Source organism: Pangasianodon hypophthalmus, chromosome 12, assembly GCF_027358585.1.
Source record: "Pangasianodon hypophthalmus isolate fPanHyp1 chromosome 12, fPanHyp1.pri, whole genome shotgun sequence".
NCBI lineage: Eukaryota > Metazoa > Chordata > Actinopteri > Siluriformes > Pangasiidae > Pangasianodon > Pangasianodon hypophthalmus.
Window position 1 is genome coordinate 26,454,705 of NC_069721.1, and position 16,691 is coordinate 26,471,395.

The following is a 16,691-nucleotide window of genomic DNA, read 5'->3' on the forward strand; positions in this document are numbered from 1 at the left end:
GCCCTGTACACTTCAGAATTCATCCTGCTCCTTTCTTAGCAGTCACATCAATGAATAAATACAAGAGAACCAGCTCCACTGGCAGCCGTACTCGCCCACGCCAGGAGGTGGTATGAGCAGTTCCTTCACTGACAGAATAATGAAATAATGAGGGAATAACATGCGCCTGGTTATGGAACATTGTCCAATTACCGATTACTGCCATAGCACAAATATAAAGACAATGTATCTCACAGGTAAGTTCAGCATGGACATAAATGCAAAGTGCTATATATAATAAAGATAACAACAACAACGACAACAACAATAGTAATAATAATAATAATAATAGTAATAATGTGGCCATGAGGAAGTAATGTGCAGTACAGGGTTAAATATCAGGTTATATTTTATTGCAACTGCGTCTGATTAACAACATTCTTTTTTTTCCTGCAGCAATCTGTGTTTTATTATTTTATTTCTATCTGTAAATGTGGTCTTTTGTGCTTATTTTTATGTTTTTATTGTTATATGTGTGTGTATGTATGTGTAATTCTCAATCCTGGAACATGAGCGCATGAATAAAAAGAGTGATATGAGTAAGAAGGAAGTCTCCTGAACAGCAGATGATTATCAGCCAATCAGAAGCGCAGAATCGAGTGGCATCAAACTGACTGACCAATAGGAGCGCGAGCATCTGCAGCGCTACAGCACGGGGTTTAAAACTCCGCACACACGCACGCGCTCTCCTCATGCAGCGCTTCACTCTGAGCTTCATCTCTGCGCTTTTCTCCTCCGCGGAATTCAGCTTTCTTCCCACTCGCCAGGTGAGTAAACACACACACATGCATTTATTACTTTATTTATTTATACACGGTGGCTGAAGTGGGAGAAAAGGTGAAGTGGGACACTTAAACCTGAAACTGTGTGTGTGTGAGTGTGAGTGTGTGTGTGTGTGTGTGAGTGTGTGTGTGTGTGTGTGTATGTGTGTATGTGTGTGTGTGTGTGAGAGAGAGAGAGATAAAATGTACTACAGCTTATTCAGAATCAGAAAGAGCTTTACTGATAGGTGTGCTCACACACAGTAGGAATTTGACTTGGTTAGTGAAACCTCCAGCTTTACACAGATCTGAAAACACATAATAATAAGAATAAAAAAAACTGTACAGAAGACACGATATCCTTAAGGCAGCGTAGACTCGGTACAGATGTTATGTACAGCTATGCAAGAGAAGCAGATGATTCAGATGTAGTACAGTCACAGCATCAGTGTCAGACTTTAATATTATTTAATATTAACTTTGTATTAACGCTGTTTTAACTGTGTGTGTGAGTGTGTGTGAGTGTGTGTGCATAAGTGCAGGGTTTCTTTTCCGTCACAAGCTCAGGTTCTTCTTAGAGCAGTAGCTCTGTCCGAAACGCTAGAACAGAGAGCTGTTTAATACTGTGTTATCTTCCTGATTGTTGTTATAATGTCCAGAACGTTGTGATCTTTGCAGATTGAACGTGTGGAAATGACAGCGGTGGATGACAGATGTGCAGGAACAGGTTCTGCACTCCTGGAGGATGAGTGTGATCTCAAACACACTCCCACACGCTCACGTACTCAGCGTAGAGATGCTCCAGTGGTGGTGGTGTGGAGAAACGTGGTGCTGATGAGTATGCTTCACACTGCGGCTCTGTACGCACTTGTCCTCATCCCCTCGGCTTCAGCATACACACTGCTGTGGAGTGAGTCCATATATTTATGTTTACACTGTGCCATAATCTTTTCACACATCACATCACACTTTACAAATACTTTACAATCTTATCACATACACAGATCTTATCAGTGCCGCCCTAGTATGAAGCATGGCCACTTCATATGTCATATGACATAAAACTGAATGCCTTCCTAAAATCTCACTGTGATAGACCAGTTTGAATAATAATGAAATGGCCACTACAACATCTCTGGGGAATTTAAACTTCCAACAAGTGTAATGTCATGCAGGAACAAGAACTTTAGCTAGCTAACACAGAAGCCAACTCCTTCCTGACCACAATGTTCACAATGGACAAACAGGTGACAAACAGGTTAGATGCCATAGATAGATAACATTGAATTTCTTCAGCTCCTTATTAGCTATCATTAGCAAATTATATTGTATTTGTAACATTGGTGTACTTCAGAAGATGTAGACCTAATATTACACCATGTGGACAAAAGTATGTGCACCCCTGACCATCACACCCGTATGTGGTTCTTCCTCAAACTCTTACCACACAGTTGTGTAGAACGTCTCTGTGTGCTGTAGCTTTACAGTTTCCCTTCACTGGAACTAAGAGACTCAAACCTGTTCCAGCATGACAATGCCCCTGTGCACAAAGCGAGCTCCATGAAGACATGGTGTGTGAAGGTTGGAGTGGAAGAACTGGAGTGTCCTGCACAGAGCCCTGACCTCAACCCCACTGAACACCTTTGGGATGAACTGGAACACCGACTGAACCCCAGACCTCCTCGACATCCCAACATCAGCGCCTGACCTCACTAATGCTCTTGTAGCTGAATGAACACAAATCCCCACAGCCACGCTCCAACATCTAGTGGAAAGCTTCCCAGAAGAGTGGAGCTCATTATAACAGCAAACACATGGGGAATAAATCTGGAGTGAGACATTCAACAAGGATATATGGGTCTGATGGTCAGGGGTGCACATACTTTTGGCCATATAGTTTATGTTAGTTGTGACTTTTTTATAGCTTGCTAGATGACAAACAAATGTTGCTTAGCTGTGTGCCATGTGTGTGTGTATTTGTGTGTGTGTATTTGTGTGTGTGTGTGTGTGTGCGTGTAGCTGTGTTCTGTTTTGTGTTCAGTGCATTGGGTGTAACTGCAGGAGCGCACAGACTCTGGAGTCACAGATCATATAAAGCCTCACTGCCTTTACGAATCTTCCTCGCTGTCGGTAACTCCATGGCTTTCCAGGTAACACACACACACACACACACACAAACATAATAACACATGCTTTAAACCACAAACTGTTTTGTCGGAAAGGTTCACAGGGCGTCTGGTTTACAGTAAACATGTCAGGACTGGGATCCCTCAGGACGCAACAAAGAGGTTTTTACTTTCGTGCTGTTACATGCGAGCGAAACAGACAGATATAGATCATGTTCATTAGCATTAAACAATTGTGTAACCATGAAGATCAACATGGACATTAACATGGACATTAAAATAACCATTAAAATGAATGTGTGGCTATGCATGATCCATTTACAGTGTTCATTCATCCTTACTAACTGCCTGGTCAGAGTTGCAGTGGTTTAAATTTGGCTACTAGTTAGATTATTTTGGGATGTAGAACCAACTAAATTTGAAAATAATGGGCAAATACAAATAAATAAAAAATAACTGTGCAGATGGGATTTAAAAAAATTCCTGTGCACATCTAGTTTTGACTGATTAAAAAAAGGAAAAACGTTAAACCATGCCCACTTCAGGTTTAAATCTAAATACAGATACAGTCCTGCGTTTTGGTTACATGCTAATTACTTCTGCAGCAATGTAACTGTTTAATAACTCATTAATACATGTGATAGAAATGTATAATGTACTTTTTTTTGTCTGTTTATCAGAATGATATTTTTGAGTGGTCTCGAGACCATCGTGCCCATCATAAGTACTCAGAGACGGACGCAGACCCCCATAATGCCTCTCGGGGATTCTTCTTTGCTCATGTTGGCTGGCTGCTCGTGAGGAAACACCCCAGTGTCATTGAGAATGGACAAAAACTGGAGCTCAGTGACCTCAAGAATGACAAAGTTGTCATGTTCCAGAGAAGGTGAGACCAATGACGGTATATATGAGTGGACAACATGGTGTGAGAGCCAGAGCGTGCAGAAGTTATGGCTGGGTGGGCGGTGGGTCTGCCAATTGTCCGCCCATATTGGTGATAAACTTTTGATATCGCCTGTATTGGTGATGAGTACTTGTTCATATTGGGAATGCCGACGGTCCATTACACGTGGATTATAATAGGGGCTAGATGGGGCTGCAGCTCTAGGGCCTGAGCTCGGAGGGGGTCCCTGGTCGGCCTGTTGTTCGTGTCAGCTGCATGATTGACAAGTAAGAAGTAGACTAATTATATCGTGAGAAAGCGGGAATACAACAAAAAACCATGTAGTGTCTACATACTGACATTGATCTGCTTTCTAAGCATAACGAGATTTTTGAATAATTTCAGGCAGTCTGCAAAATATTTTTCCAAATGTGGATCTAGCCTTACCAATGCATCAGAGGAGTGCTCCTTTTCTAAACTGCCTCTCATTTTTTAAAAAATTGCTTGTGATCTAGAATAGAATAGAATGCTTTTATTGTCATTGAACAGCAGTACAATGAAATCTATTATTGGACAGGAGAGACTGAGCCACGTGATGTGCATGTTCTTGGAATGCATAATGGTTGGAGATATGAAGATTTTGCCTCTCATGAGGCCAGGACTTGTTTCATTTGGCCAATGTGAACTATAAAAAAAAATTATAATAATATCAGAACATACAGTATTACACTACTAATAAACTTTTTTTGCACTATCTAGCATTCACAGCAGATCTGTACCTGCAGCATTCTGCATGCAGCAATATGCAGGGCTCTTTCATCTCACAAACTCACGTTAAAATCAACATCTATCTGCTGTGCTTGATAAGATTCAGACTCTCGTCTAAAAACTATTTAGAAACGCGTCTGGTGTTGGCAGTGGCTGGGAATTCATTTTAAGAGGAATGAGGAAATATACTAAATAAAATGATTGTGTAATCTGCACTGTTCAGTTGAGAAGTGTGACATGCTCAATATGGAAATAGGAGTGGTTATGGCATGAATTTGTTGTTTTAATCATTCAGTGCACAAGCTTTTGTCAACCAATTTTACCCTAAAATAAAATAAAGTCTGTGTACCATCCACAGTGTTCTCATGGTGATCTTTAGGCTATCCATGTGGGCCATCCTCAGCAGCAGTAAGAGATTTTCAGGTGAAAGAGGCTCCAAGCAGAAGTAGGGCTTCAGGATGGATCAGGCAGGTCTGGAGAGCAGAAGAGGTCATGATCACTCATCGAGAGAGAGGACAGAGGCAGAGAGGACCGAGGCAGAGAGGACAGAGGCAGAGAGACAGAGGGAGTGGGGGGTGGATTTGTGTGGGGGTTAGAACATAGATTATTTGTTATGCTCTTCTCTTGTAACTTATAACTATCTTTGAGAACCTGTGCTTGCCTAAGACCCTAAGATTATCTGCTATGTCCGGCGCCCTGGCTCCCGGTATACACCTAACTAAAGCTGCTGGTGCCCCTAAAGGCCTAGCTAATTTTACGTGCCGCAAGATAGAGTCACCTATAACCAGAGCTCTTTCAGGTTTCTCAGCGGGTGCTTCACTGAGGAGAGCAAACCTGTTGGACACGTGAAGCGGAGAGGAGTGGTGCTCCCGTGGACGAGCCTTAGTGTTAGCTTTGGCTTTGCGATTATGCCACCAAGTCGTCACCCATTCGCCCCGCTGTGAGGGCTCTAATGCCGGAGTTGGGGGATTACTAACTCCGCCTAAGGCATCCAGACTTTCCCCTACAGAAACTACGCTGCTCTCACTCTCACTAACCCTCTCTAGAGTCTGGATGCGCACCTCTAATGCTGCAATCTTCTCCGTCAGAGAGCTGACTATCAATAATTTCATAAAGCAAGCTACTACTAACTACAGAGGAATGACTAAACATCCTGCACTTGACACACTGAACAAGCTAAATATTTGCCATGATGAATGTTTAACGTACCTTAGTCAAAGCCTTTTGGAGATGATTTTAGGCAGATCCGACGTGGATGGCCTCGTTTTGCTGTCTTTAGATGAAAAAACAAAAGCATTCTTAGAGAAAATGAAAATGCATCAGTAGGGAAAAGGTAAAAGTACAAATGAAAACGATAGTGCAAAGTTATCCATGAAAAATAAAATGGTATAGTTTAAACTCTGATGCAGATGAGAAATTCCCAGCAAATTATTTGAAAGCCTTGTTAGTGAACGTTATATGAAAACAATGTTGGTCATAGCAGAACGTGATATCTCATTTACACCGGTCAGCCATAACATTATGACCACCTGCCTAATGTTGTGTAGGTTCCCCTTGTGCTGCCAAAACAGCTCTGACCCATCGAGGCACGGACTCCACAAGACCTCTGAAGGTGTGTGTGGTTTCTGGCACCAAGACATTAGCATCTGATCCTTTAAGTCCTGTAAGCTGTGAGATGTGGCCTCCATGGATCGGACTTGATGGCCAGCACACCCCACAGATGCTCGATCGGATAGAGATCTGGGGAACTCTTCGTCATGTTCCTCAAACCATTCCTGAACAGTTTCTGCAGTGTGTCAGGGAGCATCATCCTGCTGAAAGAGGTCACTGCCATTAGGGAACACCGTTTCCATGAAGGGGTGTAACTCGGTCTGCAGGAATGTTTAGGTAGGTGGTAAATGTCAAAGTAACATCCACATGAAGGCCAGGACCCGAGGTTTCCCAGCAGAACATTGCCCAGAGCATCACACTGCCTCCGCCAGCTTGCCTTCTTCCCATAGTGCATCCTGGTGCCAGTTTTCCTGCTTCCAATATATCTCTTGCTGCCTAATATATCTCAACCCTTGACAGGTGCCATTGTAACTAGGTGGTTTTAATGTTATGGCTGATCGGTGTGTTTGATGGGCAGTTAAATATGGATGACTTCACTGACCTTTTATGAACATCATCACATAGCAGCTACTGTGCAAAATAATGGTATAGATACAGCAGATTTATTTCTGTTCTAGCTTTTTCCTATAAGCATTATATTATAGCTACTGCAGTTTCAGAGCCTAGGTTATTAGTTTTAAGTGGTAGAATAAATAATAATGTATTAAAAATTGATAGCTTTACGCCCTTCAAGGGCTGACAAAAATGCTGATGTGGCCCTGCTTTAAATACACTTTTATAAACTATGCTTATGATGATAGACCTGTTTTCACAGTTCTGTTACAAGTGTGGAGATAAGTAGTAGTATTTGAAAACCTCTGGTGAGAGAATGCAGTGTCCCTAAATGCATAAATAAGTGAAACAAGCATCCAAACTTGGTTGGTGTCCTGTAGCCTATATTTTTATAATACCGCTACCTGTGCGTGTGTGTCTGAAATTTTAGCATTATGAATAACCTAAGCTACCAAGGGAGGAATGGTGGATGGAAAGAAGGATAGATGGATAAATATAGTAATGAAGGGTTGGAAGGATGACATGGGTGAGGAGGGAATAGGTGGCTGGAGAGAGATCGATGGATGGGGAGGGGAGATGGTGGATGGAAGGATATATGATGAGATGAAGAAAAGGATGTGGAGATGAAAGGAGAGATGGAGGAGACATGTATAGAGAAGAGATGGATGGAAAGCGGGATAAGGAATGTGTGTGTGGATGGAAAGAGCGAGCAGTGGAGGCAGAGAATGATGACCTGAGGGATATAAGGGATAAAATGTAATGCTTTCTTTCTTACTTTCTGTCTGTCTGTCTTTTCAGGTTCTATAAGTCCTCTGTGGTAGTGATGTGCTTCCTTATCCCAACAATGTTGCCATGGTTCCTATGGACGGAGTCTCTGTGGGTGGGGTTTTTTGTACCTGCCCTCCTCAGGTACACGCTGGTGCTAAATGCCACCTGGTTAGTGAACAGTGCCGCCCACATGTGGGGGAACCGGCCATACGACGTGAACATCAGCCCGCGGGAGAACCGCTTTGTCACCTTCAGCGCCATCGGTGTGATTTACTTTTCTGCTCATATACACTCTATTTCTCCTGCTCATATACGCTGAATATCTGCTGCTCATATACTCTCTATTTCTCCTGCTCATATACGCTGAATATCTGCTGCTCATATACGCTGAATATCTGCTGCTCATATACACTCTATTTCTCCTGCTCATATATGCTGAATATCTGCTGCTCATATATGCTCTACATCTCCTGCTCATATACGCTCTACATCTCCTGCACATTTTCACAGACAGATTGCATGTTTAGGTCTGGTGTTATTCTTTAAACATGTAGATCAGTAATGACTCTGTGTGTACTGTTCTTCTCATGAATTTTCTCATTAATATAAATGATCAATTATTCATTTTTCAGGTGAAGGATATCATAACTACCACCACACCTTTCCATATGACTATGCTACCAGTGAGTTTGGCTGCAAGCTGAACCTCACCACCTGCTTCATCGACCTCATGTGTGTTCTGGGTCTGGCTAAAGACCGCCGCCGTGTCCCCACTAAGCTCGTCATGGCCCGCGCCAAACGCACTGGGGACGGGAGCCACAAGAATGGATAAAGTAAAAACTTCTCATTAATTTACAGTTATTATAAATGCCATGGGAGTGGACATTGTGGGAAATATGTCAAAAAATTGATAATCATTAAAAAGCCCACAGGAGTAGATAACACAATAAATACTTCAAATTAATTAGCAATTATTATAAACATTATAGGAGTGAATAATTCAGTCAACACTTCTAATTGTAAGTGTTCTATAGTGGATAATGCAGTATATATGTAAAATAAATAAATGATATCATTTACTATGCATGAGTTCACTCAGCTCCTGATGCTGTTAGAACGTTTCCTTCCAGATGATGTGCAAAGGGCAAAAGATAGACAGACAGATCATATGATATATGAATCACGCTCATCACTTTCCTTCTTTTAACTCCATCCCTGTTGTAACTTCCCACATCCATTTTAATTCCACCCCAACTTTAATCTTAACTCTGCCCCATTATAATCCCTTTTTTTATCGTAACTCCGCCCCATTATAACCCCTGTTGTATGTGTGTGTGTGTGTGTTTTAAGGAGGTATATTCATCACTCATATCACTAATATCTGCTGCCTACATTGTTGCTAGAATTAGACGAATGTGGACACGTCACTGGTTTTTCCCCACTCTGAAGCTTGAATGCACAGAGGTTGAAAATGACATAATTCCAAGTTCCAACTTCCCACTGCACTATTACTGAAGTTTATATTTGTGTGTGTCTCAGCTGCAGTGATGTGTCTCTGATCATCTCCGGATGAAGTCAAGACGTGGGCGTTGTCACGCTGTACATGCACAAGTGGAGAAGAGTTTAGATCACTTGAGGAGCTTCAAATTCTCACATGCTGAAATAAATGTTTTGTACATTAAATGTAGCAGAACTGAATGTGCGTGTGTGTGTGTGTGTGTGTGTGTGTGTGTTTGGGTTTTGGGGGGGTGTGGTGTGTGCATGCAAGGAATTTCTGCACAATTAATAAAAGTTGATAAAACAGTAAAATATCGCAGCAATGAAACTCCTTCATCTCCACTGAACACCAAGATACATTTATTTATCCCACAGTGTTGTTGATTCTGATTGGTCAGAAGATGTTGATTGAATTTTCCATAACAGCAGCTCTGACAGTAGTGCAGCTGCAAATCAAAGGTTTATATTAATGTTTTTGTTCTAATACATCATTATTTCCATAGTAACCACTCGTACAGGGACCTGTAATCAAATTGTTGATATGGTGAAGTTTTCTGTAACATTGATGGAAGGAGTCTCCAGTGTCAGCGCTTTGTATCAGTCAGAGGTAAAGCTGTAACATTAAGTTTTCTGACATTTTCAGGACAGAGGAGTTTACGCTTCTTTGCGGTTTCTCAGTAGCAAGACGAGCTGTGTTTTTTTTTTTTTGTTGGTTTTTTTGTGTTTTTGTCTTATTAACTTGATGAGAGAGAAAAGAGGCTTGGAACAACTATTTATAGCTGCTATAACATAAGTCACAACAGGAACTAATTTGTTTCAGCGACTTTCCACAACATTAAATGTAACTACAAATAGATTAAAAAAAGTACTATGTAATATTATTTAATTAGTCAAATGTAATTTAAATTTTATAAAAACTTTTCAACTTTTGCAAATTGTAGTGATAGAAATAAAACACAGCGATGTGTTTTTATAGGAAAATAATCAGTTTTGGATTATCTGTCACTCAGTATTTCACGATAACAGCAACACAGTGTTTATTACTTACATAACACGCAAACAGATACATGGGGGTATTCCATGAAGTAAGCTAAAAAAAAAATGGAGCTTATTTGAAATTTACATTTACATTTATGGCATTTGGCAGACGCCCTTATCCAGAGCGACTTACAATTATCTCATTTATACAACTGAGCAGTTGAGGGTTAAGGGCCTTGCTCAGGGGCCCAGCAGTGGCAGCTTGACGGTGCTGGGATTTGAACTCTCAACCTTCCGATCAGGAGTCCAACGTCTTAACCACTGAGCTAGCGTGTGAAATAGCGTCACGTGATTTAGCATAACAGGTCATTCCAATCTTGGTGTGTTCCATTAACAAATTTCAAGTGCAACTTATTTCTGCTAATTCAAGCCAGAATTGGCCAATCGAGGCTCACGCATGTGCACATGATATATCCTCCTGAGACCCAGTCTATTCATTTATGTCCTTTGGCATGCACATTAGGTTTTTACATCCCTCCTTTTCTAATTTCAGTTAGCCATTTAAGTCCTGCTGTACCATGAACATTTACAATGATATCCATACTTTTTCTTGTTTATTAACACGTCAGGAATTTAAAAAAAAAAAGGTCAGAGAGAATTTTACTTAACTACGTCTTAAAATAAAAGCCTGTTTATAGTACTGTTTAAAATAAAAGCATGTTGTAGGAGACAGAACTTTGTACAAAATTATTAAGGGAGATCAGGTGATTTGATAGACATAGATAAATATATCAAATATCAAAAAAATCTATATTCTTAAATGAAAAGTTTTTTTATTACATGTACAAAACTTACTTAATTAAAGTTATTTACACTCCTTTGTGTTTTTCCATTTTTCAATAGATTTATACCTGTGTTGCCTCAGCCACTGATTACCAAGATGACTCTACAACCCATGCAACCTGGAGTCCAATTCAGTACTTTCCCAGTACATTAACAGTAAAGTCTTTGAGGATTTGGCAGCATTTACAAATCAAAGTAAGCTGCAGGTTAGATGTTTGTCTCTGAACACCACATCGGAGGAAATGAAGGTCTTTTTTGGTACATCAATCTACATCAATCTAATGGCCTGCTTGGGCCATCCAAGAATCAAAATGTTTTGCGCCAAAAAAAAAAAAAAAAAAAATTCCAATGATAATTCAATTCAGTTTTATTGGTAAAATGCTTTTAACAATGGATATTGTCACAAAACAGCTTTAGAGATCCTCGTCTGGGTGACACCCGATAGTGCGATTATAAATCATTCCCTTCTATAACTGTGTACTACGTGGTCAAAAAGTGAAATTCATTATAGTTTTCACATGAAGTCTAAAATTTATTACTGTGGAGAAGGGAAGGAGGGAAAATTTTAGTTATTTTTTTTAGGAAACAAACAGTTTCAGACAAAACATTTGCCTGGTTGTCTAAATGGAAATGGCTATTACCACAATTGTCATACAGACGGAGAGTTCTGGTTGTAAACAACCTTGCTGCCTTTACCCTGTGGCATAGAACTATAGTCATGGAGCCACCTGATGAACTGATCCGTAAGCTAGAAAGGACAATCGTGGACTTCTTTTGGAGTGGAGAGCACTGGATTTCTGCAGCAGCACTTTATCTTCCTGTCCAGGAAGGAGGACAAGGCTTAGTGGATGTTAGGTGCCAGATTCATGCTTTCAGAATATAAACATTACAGAGAATATCGTACAGTAAGGACCTGGCTTTGACTCGGTTTGCAAGAGCAATTCTGCAGCAGGCAGATGAGCTCGGATTGGACAGACATTTCTTTTTAATAAAACTGGGGGAGGTTAGTTTGTCTGAGTTTACACCCTTTTACCGGTCAATGCTGCATTCATGGAGAACTGTTTTTAGAGTGGAAAGAGAGGTCCATCAACCGGGGCACTGGGTTCCAGAGGAACCACTGATTTTCAAACCAATGAATCAGACCAAGCTTCTGTCCTCTATGAGTGTTTGTGCATGCCTACAGAGAAACGGTGTTGTGAAGCTGGGTCACCTCTTGGGTAGGGATGGGTTGGAGGACTGTTGGAGCCGGACTTCCTTGTGAGGGACAGGTGGAGAACCCTGTATAAACCTCCTGTAGAGAAGTGAACAGCTGATCTTCAGTGGAGGATTATTCATTATTGGAGGAGTGAAGTACAGCTTTTTAAATAGAAGGAACGTGTGTTTGGTAAATTATTTGACAGGAACCACAACGTTAGCGATTTGGAAAACAAGGAAAAACAAGGGGTTGCAGCTTTCTAGCACTGATGCTGAGATGATGTTTAAGAGTCTGGGAGCCGGAAGGGTAAAATCCATTCACACCGGATCCACGCCGTCTACAATAATATCAACAAATCTTCGACTAAGGTGCGTTAAACAACATGTCTAACATTCAGCTTGTTCAGTGTGTTGAGTGCAGGATGTTTAGTCACTCTTCCTCCGTCGTTAGTATTAACTTTATTTGTGATAAATGCATGTTAGTTAGCTCTCTGACGGAGAAGATTGCTGCATTAGAGGTGCGCATCCAGTCTCTAGAGAGGGTTAGTGAGAGTGAGAGCAGCGTAGTTTCTGTAGGGGAAAGTCTGGATGCCTTAGGCGGAGTTAGTAATCCCCCAACTCCGGCATTAGAGCCCTCACAGCGGGGCGAATGGGTGACGACTCGGCGGCATAATCGCAAAGCCAAAGCTAACGCTAAGGCTCGCCCACAGGAGCACCACTCCTCTCCGCTTCACGTGTCCAACAGGTTTGCTCTCCTCAGTGAAGCACCCGCTGAGAAACCTGAAAGAGCTCTGGTTATAGGTGACTCTATCTTGCGGCACGTGAAATTAGCTAGGCCTTTAGGGGCACCAGCAGCTTTAGTTAGGTGTATACCGGGAGCCAGGGCGCCGGACATAGCAGGTAATCTTAGGGTCTTAGGCAAGCACAGGTTCTCAAAGATAGTTATTCATGTAGGAGCTAATGATATACGCCTTCATCAGTCTGAGGTTACTAAGATTAACTTGGTAGAGGTGTGTAAATTAGCGAAGGCGATGTCCGATGCTGTAGTATGCTCTGGCCCCATCCCAATGCGGCATGGCGATGTAGCTTACAGCAGGTTATGGTCGCTGAACTGCTGGATGTCCAGGTGGTGCTCCGAAAACAATGTGGGCTTTATAGATAATTGGACTAACTTTGAGGGCAAGGCTGGCCTGTTAGGGCGGGACGGTGTCCATCCCACTCGGGAAGGTGCTGCTCTCATTTCTTGCAGCATAGCACATAGTCTCAGAGCAGGCCTAGTTAATCGGTGACAATCCAGGGCCAAGGCCAGGGAGCAGACAAGCAGGCTAAACCGACCGTCTGCTAGCTGCACTGAGTCGTCACTTAGGTTCCACCGTATTGAGACTGTGTCTGTTCCCCGAGCTAAACAAAATTATAGACATACTCAGACAGTTTGTTTTAGTAATCTAATTAACATAAAATTAAACCATACCGAATGCATAGCCAGCACCGTTGATCTGAAGCTAGGACTGTTGAATATTAGATCTCTTACGTCTAAAGCGCTTATTGTTAATGAAACCATTACTGATCAGGAGTTTGATGTACTGTGTTTAACAGAAACGTGGATTAAACCAAACGAGTTTGTAGCATTAAATGAAGCTAGTCCTCCCGGGTACAGTTACATACATCAGCCCCGTCTAACTGGCAAAGGAGGAGGCGTCGCAGTCATTTATAATGATAATCTAGCCGTCACACAAAAACCTAGTCATAAATTCAACGCATTTGAAGTTCTTTATTCTAACATAACATACGTAGCCACTAAAAATAAGTCTACCCAGGTGATTCCAGTAATTATTATTTACAGACCCCCAGGGCCATATTCTGAATTCCTGTGTGAATTTGCGGATTTCATCTCTAACCTGGTTGTTTCTTTAGACAAGGCATTAATTGTTGGAGACTTTAATATTCATTTTGATAATCCAGATGACCCTCTGAGAACAGCAGTTGTGTCCATTCTAGATTCTGTAGGGGTTAATCAGAATGTAATAGGACCCACCCATAGTGGTGGTCACACTCTTGATTTAATACTAACATTCGGATTAAATATAGAAAATATAGTCTCATGTCCACAGTCTGAAGCTATCTCAGATCATTACCTCATCTCATTTAAAATGTGTATTAATCATAGTATATGCACCTTGCCACGTCACCGTGTCAAACGTACGTTCACGTCAACAACTGCACAGAGTTTTATCAGTAATCTCCCAGATTTATCAACCATGATTGGATCACCGTCTGATCCCGAAGAACTTGACCAGGCAACTGAATGTTTAGAATCAACGTTCTGCAACTCACTAGATAAGGTAGCTCCACTTAAAAGAAAAATAATTAGGGAGAAAAAGCTAGCACCCTGGTATAGCGATCACACACGAACTTTAAAACAGACCACTCGAAAACTAGAACGTAAATGGCGTCAAACTAACTTGGTAGTATTTCAAATAGCATGGAAGGAGAGCCTATTGAGCTATAAGAAAGCTCTTAGTGCTGCTAGATCAATGTATCTCTCCACCCTAATTGAAGATAACAGAAATAATCCTAGATTCTTATTTAATACTGTAGCAAAATTAACTAGGAATAAGACCACAATAGAAACACGCACACAATCATTATATAGCAGCGATGACTTCATGAATTTTTTCAATGGTAAAATTGAAAATATCAGGCTAGAAATTCAGACTATTAATTTAAAACCGGACAGTTCTATAACTAACCCTGTAGATGATAATATGATAATATTAGATAAACAACTACAACGCTTTAGTCCCCTTGAAGAGACTGAACTAATTTCACTAATTTCATCATCAAAATCATCAACCTGTATGCTAGATCCTTTACCTACTTGTTTCCTCAAACAGATAATTCCTGAAACAATCAAACCTCTTTTAAAGATAATCAATTCTTCCCTTAGCATTGGCTATGTACCTAAATCTTTTAAATTAGCAGTTATCAAGCCCCTGATTAAAAAACCTGACCTCAATCCCTGTCAACTGTCCAACTACAGGCCAATATCAAACCTCCCCTTTATCTCCAAGGTCCTTGAAAAGGTTGTAGCACAGCAGCTATGCTCATACTTACATAGGAATAACATTCATGAAATGTATCAGTCAGGATTTAGGCCTCATCATAGCACAGAGACAGCACTGGTAAAAGTTGTAAATGACTTACTACTGGCCTCTGATCAGGGTTGTGTCTCCTTGCTGGTGCTGCTTGACCTTAGTGCAGCTTTTGATACCATTGATCATGCTATTCTCCTCAATAGACTAGAAAATGTAGTAGGCGTTAAGGGAACAGCCCTTTCCTGGCTCAGGTCTTATTTGACTGATCGTTATCAGTTTGTAAACGTAAATGGTGACTTCTCTTCTCATGCTAAGGTAAAGTTTGGTGTTCCGCAAGGCTCTGTTTTAGGCCCACTGCTCTTTTCTTTATATATGCTACCTCTGGGCAAAATTATTCGTAAGCATGGTATTAGCTTCCACTGTTACGCTGATGACACACAGTTGTATGTTTCAGCAAAGCCAGATGACAGACACCAGCTTAATAAAGTTGAGGAATGTGTAAAAGACATTAGAAACTGGATGCTTATTAATTTTCTCTTACTTAATTCTGACAAGACAGAAGTACTTGTACTAGGACCACATGCAGTTAGAAGTAAGCTTTCTGATTACATAATAACTCTGGATGACCTTTCTGTTTCATCATGTGCAGCAGTAAAAGACCTTGGTGTGATTATCGACTCTAGTCTTTCTTTTGAAGCTCATGTAGATAATATAACTAGGATTGCTTTCTTTCATCTCAGAAATATTGCTAAAATAAGAAATATATTGTCACTACACGATGCAGAAAAATTAGTTCATGCTTTTGTTACCTCTAGGTTGGATTATTGTAATGCCTTACTGTCTGGATGTTCCAGTAGATGCATAAACAAGCTCCAGTTAGTCCAGAATGCAGCAGCGAGAGTCCTTACTAGAACCAGAAGATATGACCACATCACCCCTATCTTATCCACACTGCATTGGCTCCCAATCAAATTTCGTATTGATTATAAAATACTACTATTGACCTATAAAGCACTAAATGGTCTCGCGCCACAGTACCTGAGCGAACTTTTGGTCTTTTATGATCCGTCACGCCTACTCAGATCAAAAGATGCAGGCTATTTGTTGGTACCTCGAATAATGCGGGCTACAGCTGGGGGTAGAGCTTTCTCATACAAAGCCCCACAGTTATGGAACAGCCTTCCACTTAGTGTTCGGGGCTCAGACACAGTCTCAGTGTTTAAGTCTAGGCTGAAAACATATTTGTTTAGTCAAGCCTTTTGTGAATAGTTTTCTTAGGTACAGGGGCAGGTCTGGAGGGTTTCACAGGCATAGAGTGTTGTGGTGAAATGGGATGTTTGGATGCTGTCGCCCCCCCACTCTCACACGTTCACTCAGGTTTGTCGACGGTGGAGTGGCTGGCTGCCTTATGTCCCAGGGTGCCCTCATGTCTGTGTTAGCTTCTGGCTCTCCCTTTCAGTTATGCTGTCATAGCTAGTCTTGCCGGAGTCCCTGCTTGCACTCTGCATGCAAAGTACATCGTGCTTAACCATTAGAGGACAAAAGCTCACCTAACAATCTCTTCCTTTCTCTCCAT

General features: G+C 41.2%; 1 protein-coding gene across 1 annotated transcript; it reads left to right on the top strand.

Annotated features, from left to right (window-relative positions):
* The first annotated feature begins 644 nt into the window (after positions 1-644).
* Positions 645-9,298, top strand: LOC113547461 (acyl-CoA desaturase 1). Its single transcript, XM_026947812.3, has 7 exons — positions 645-806; positions 1,479-1,710; positions 2,820-2,950; positions 3,607-3,812; positions 7,539-7,771; positions 8,141-8,341; positions 9,048-9,298. Exons 1-6 carry the CDS (start codon positions 732-734, stop codon positions 8,338-8,340), a joined length of 1,077 nt encoding a protein of 358 aa, XP_026803613.3. The 5' UTR covers positions 645-731; the 3' UTR covers position 8,341; positions 9,048-9,298.
* The last annotated feature ends 7,393 nt before the right edge of the window (positions 9,299-16,691 follow it).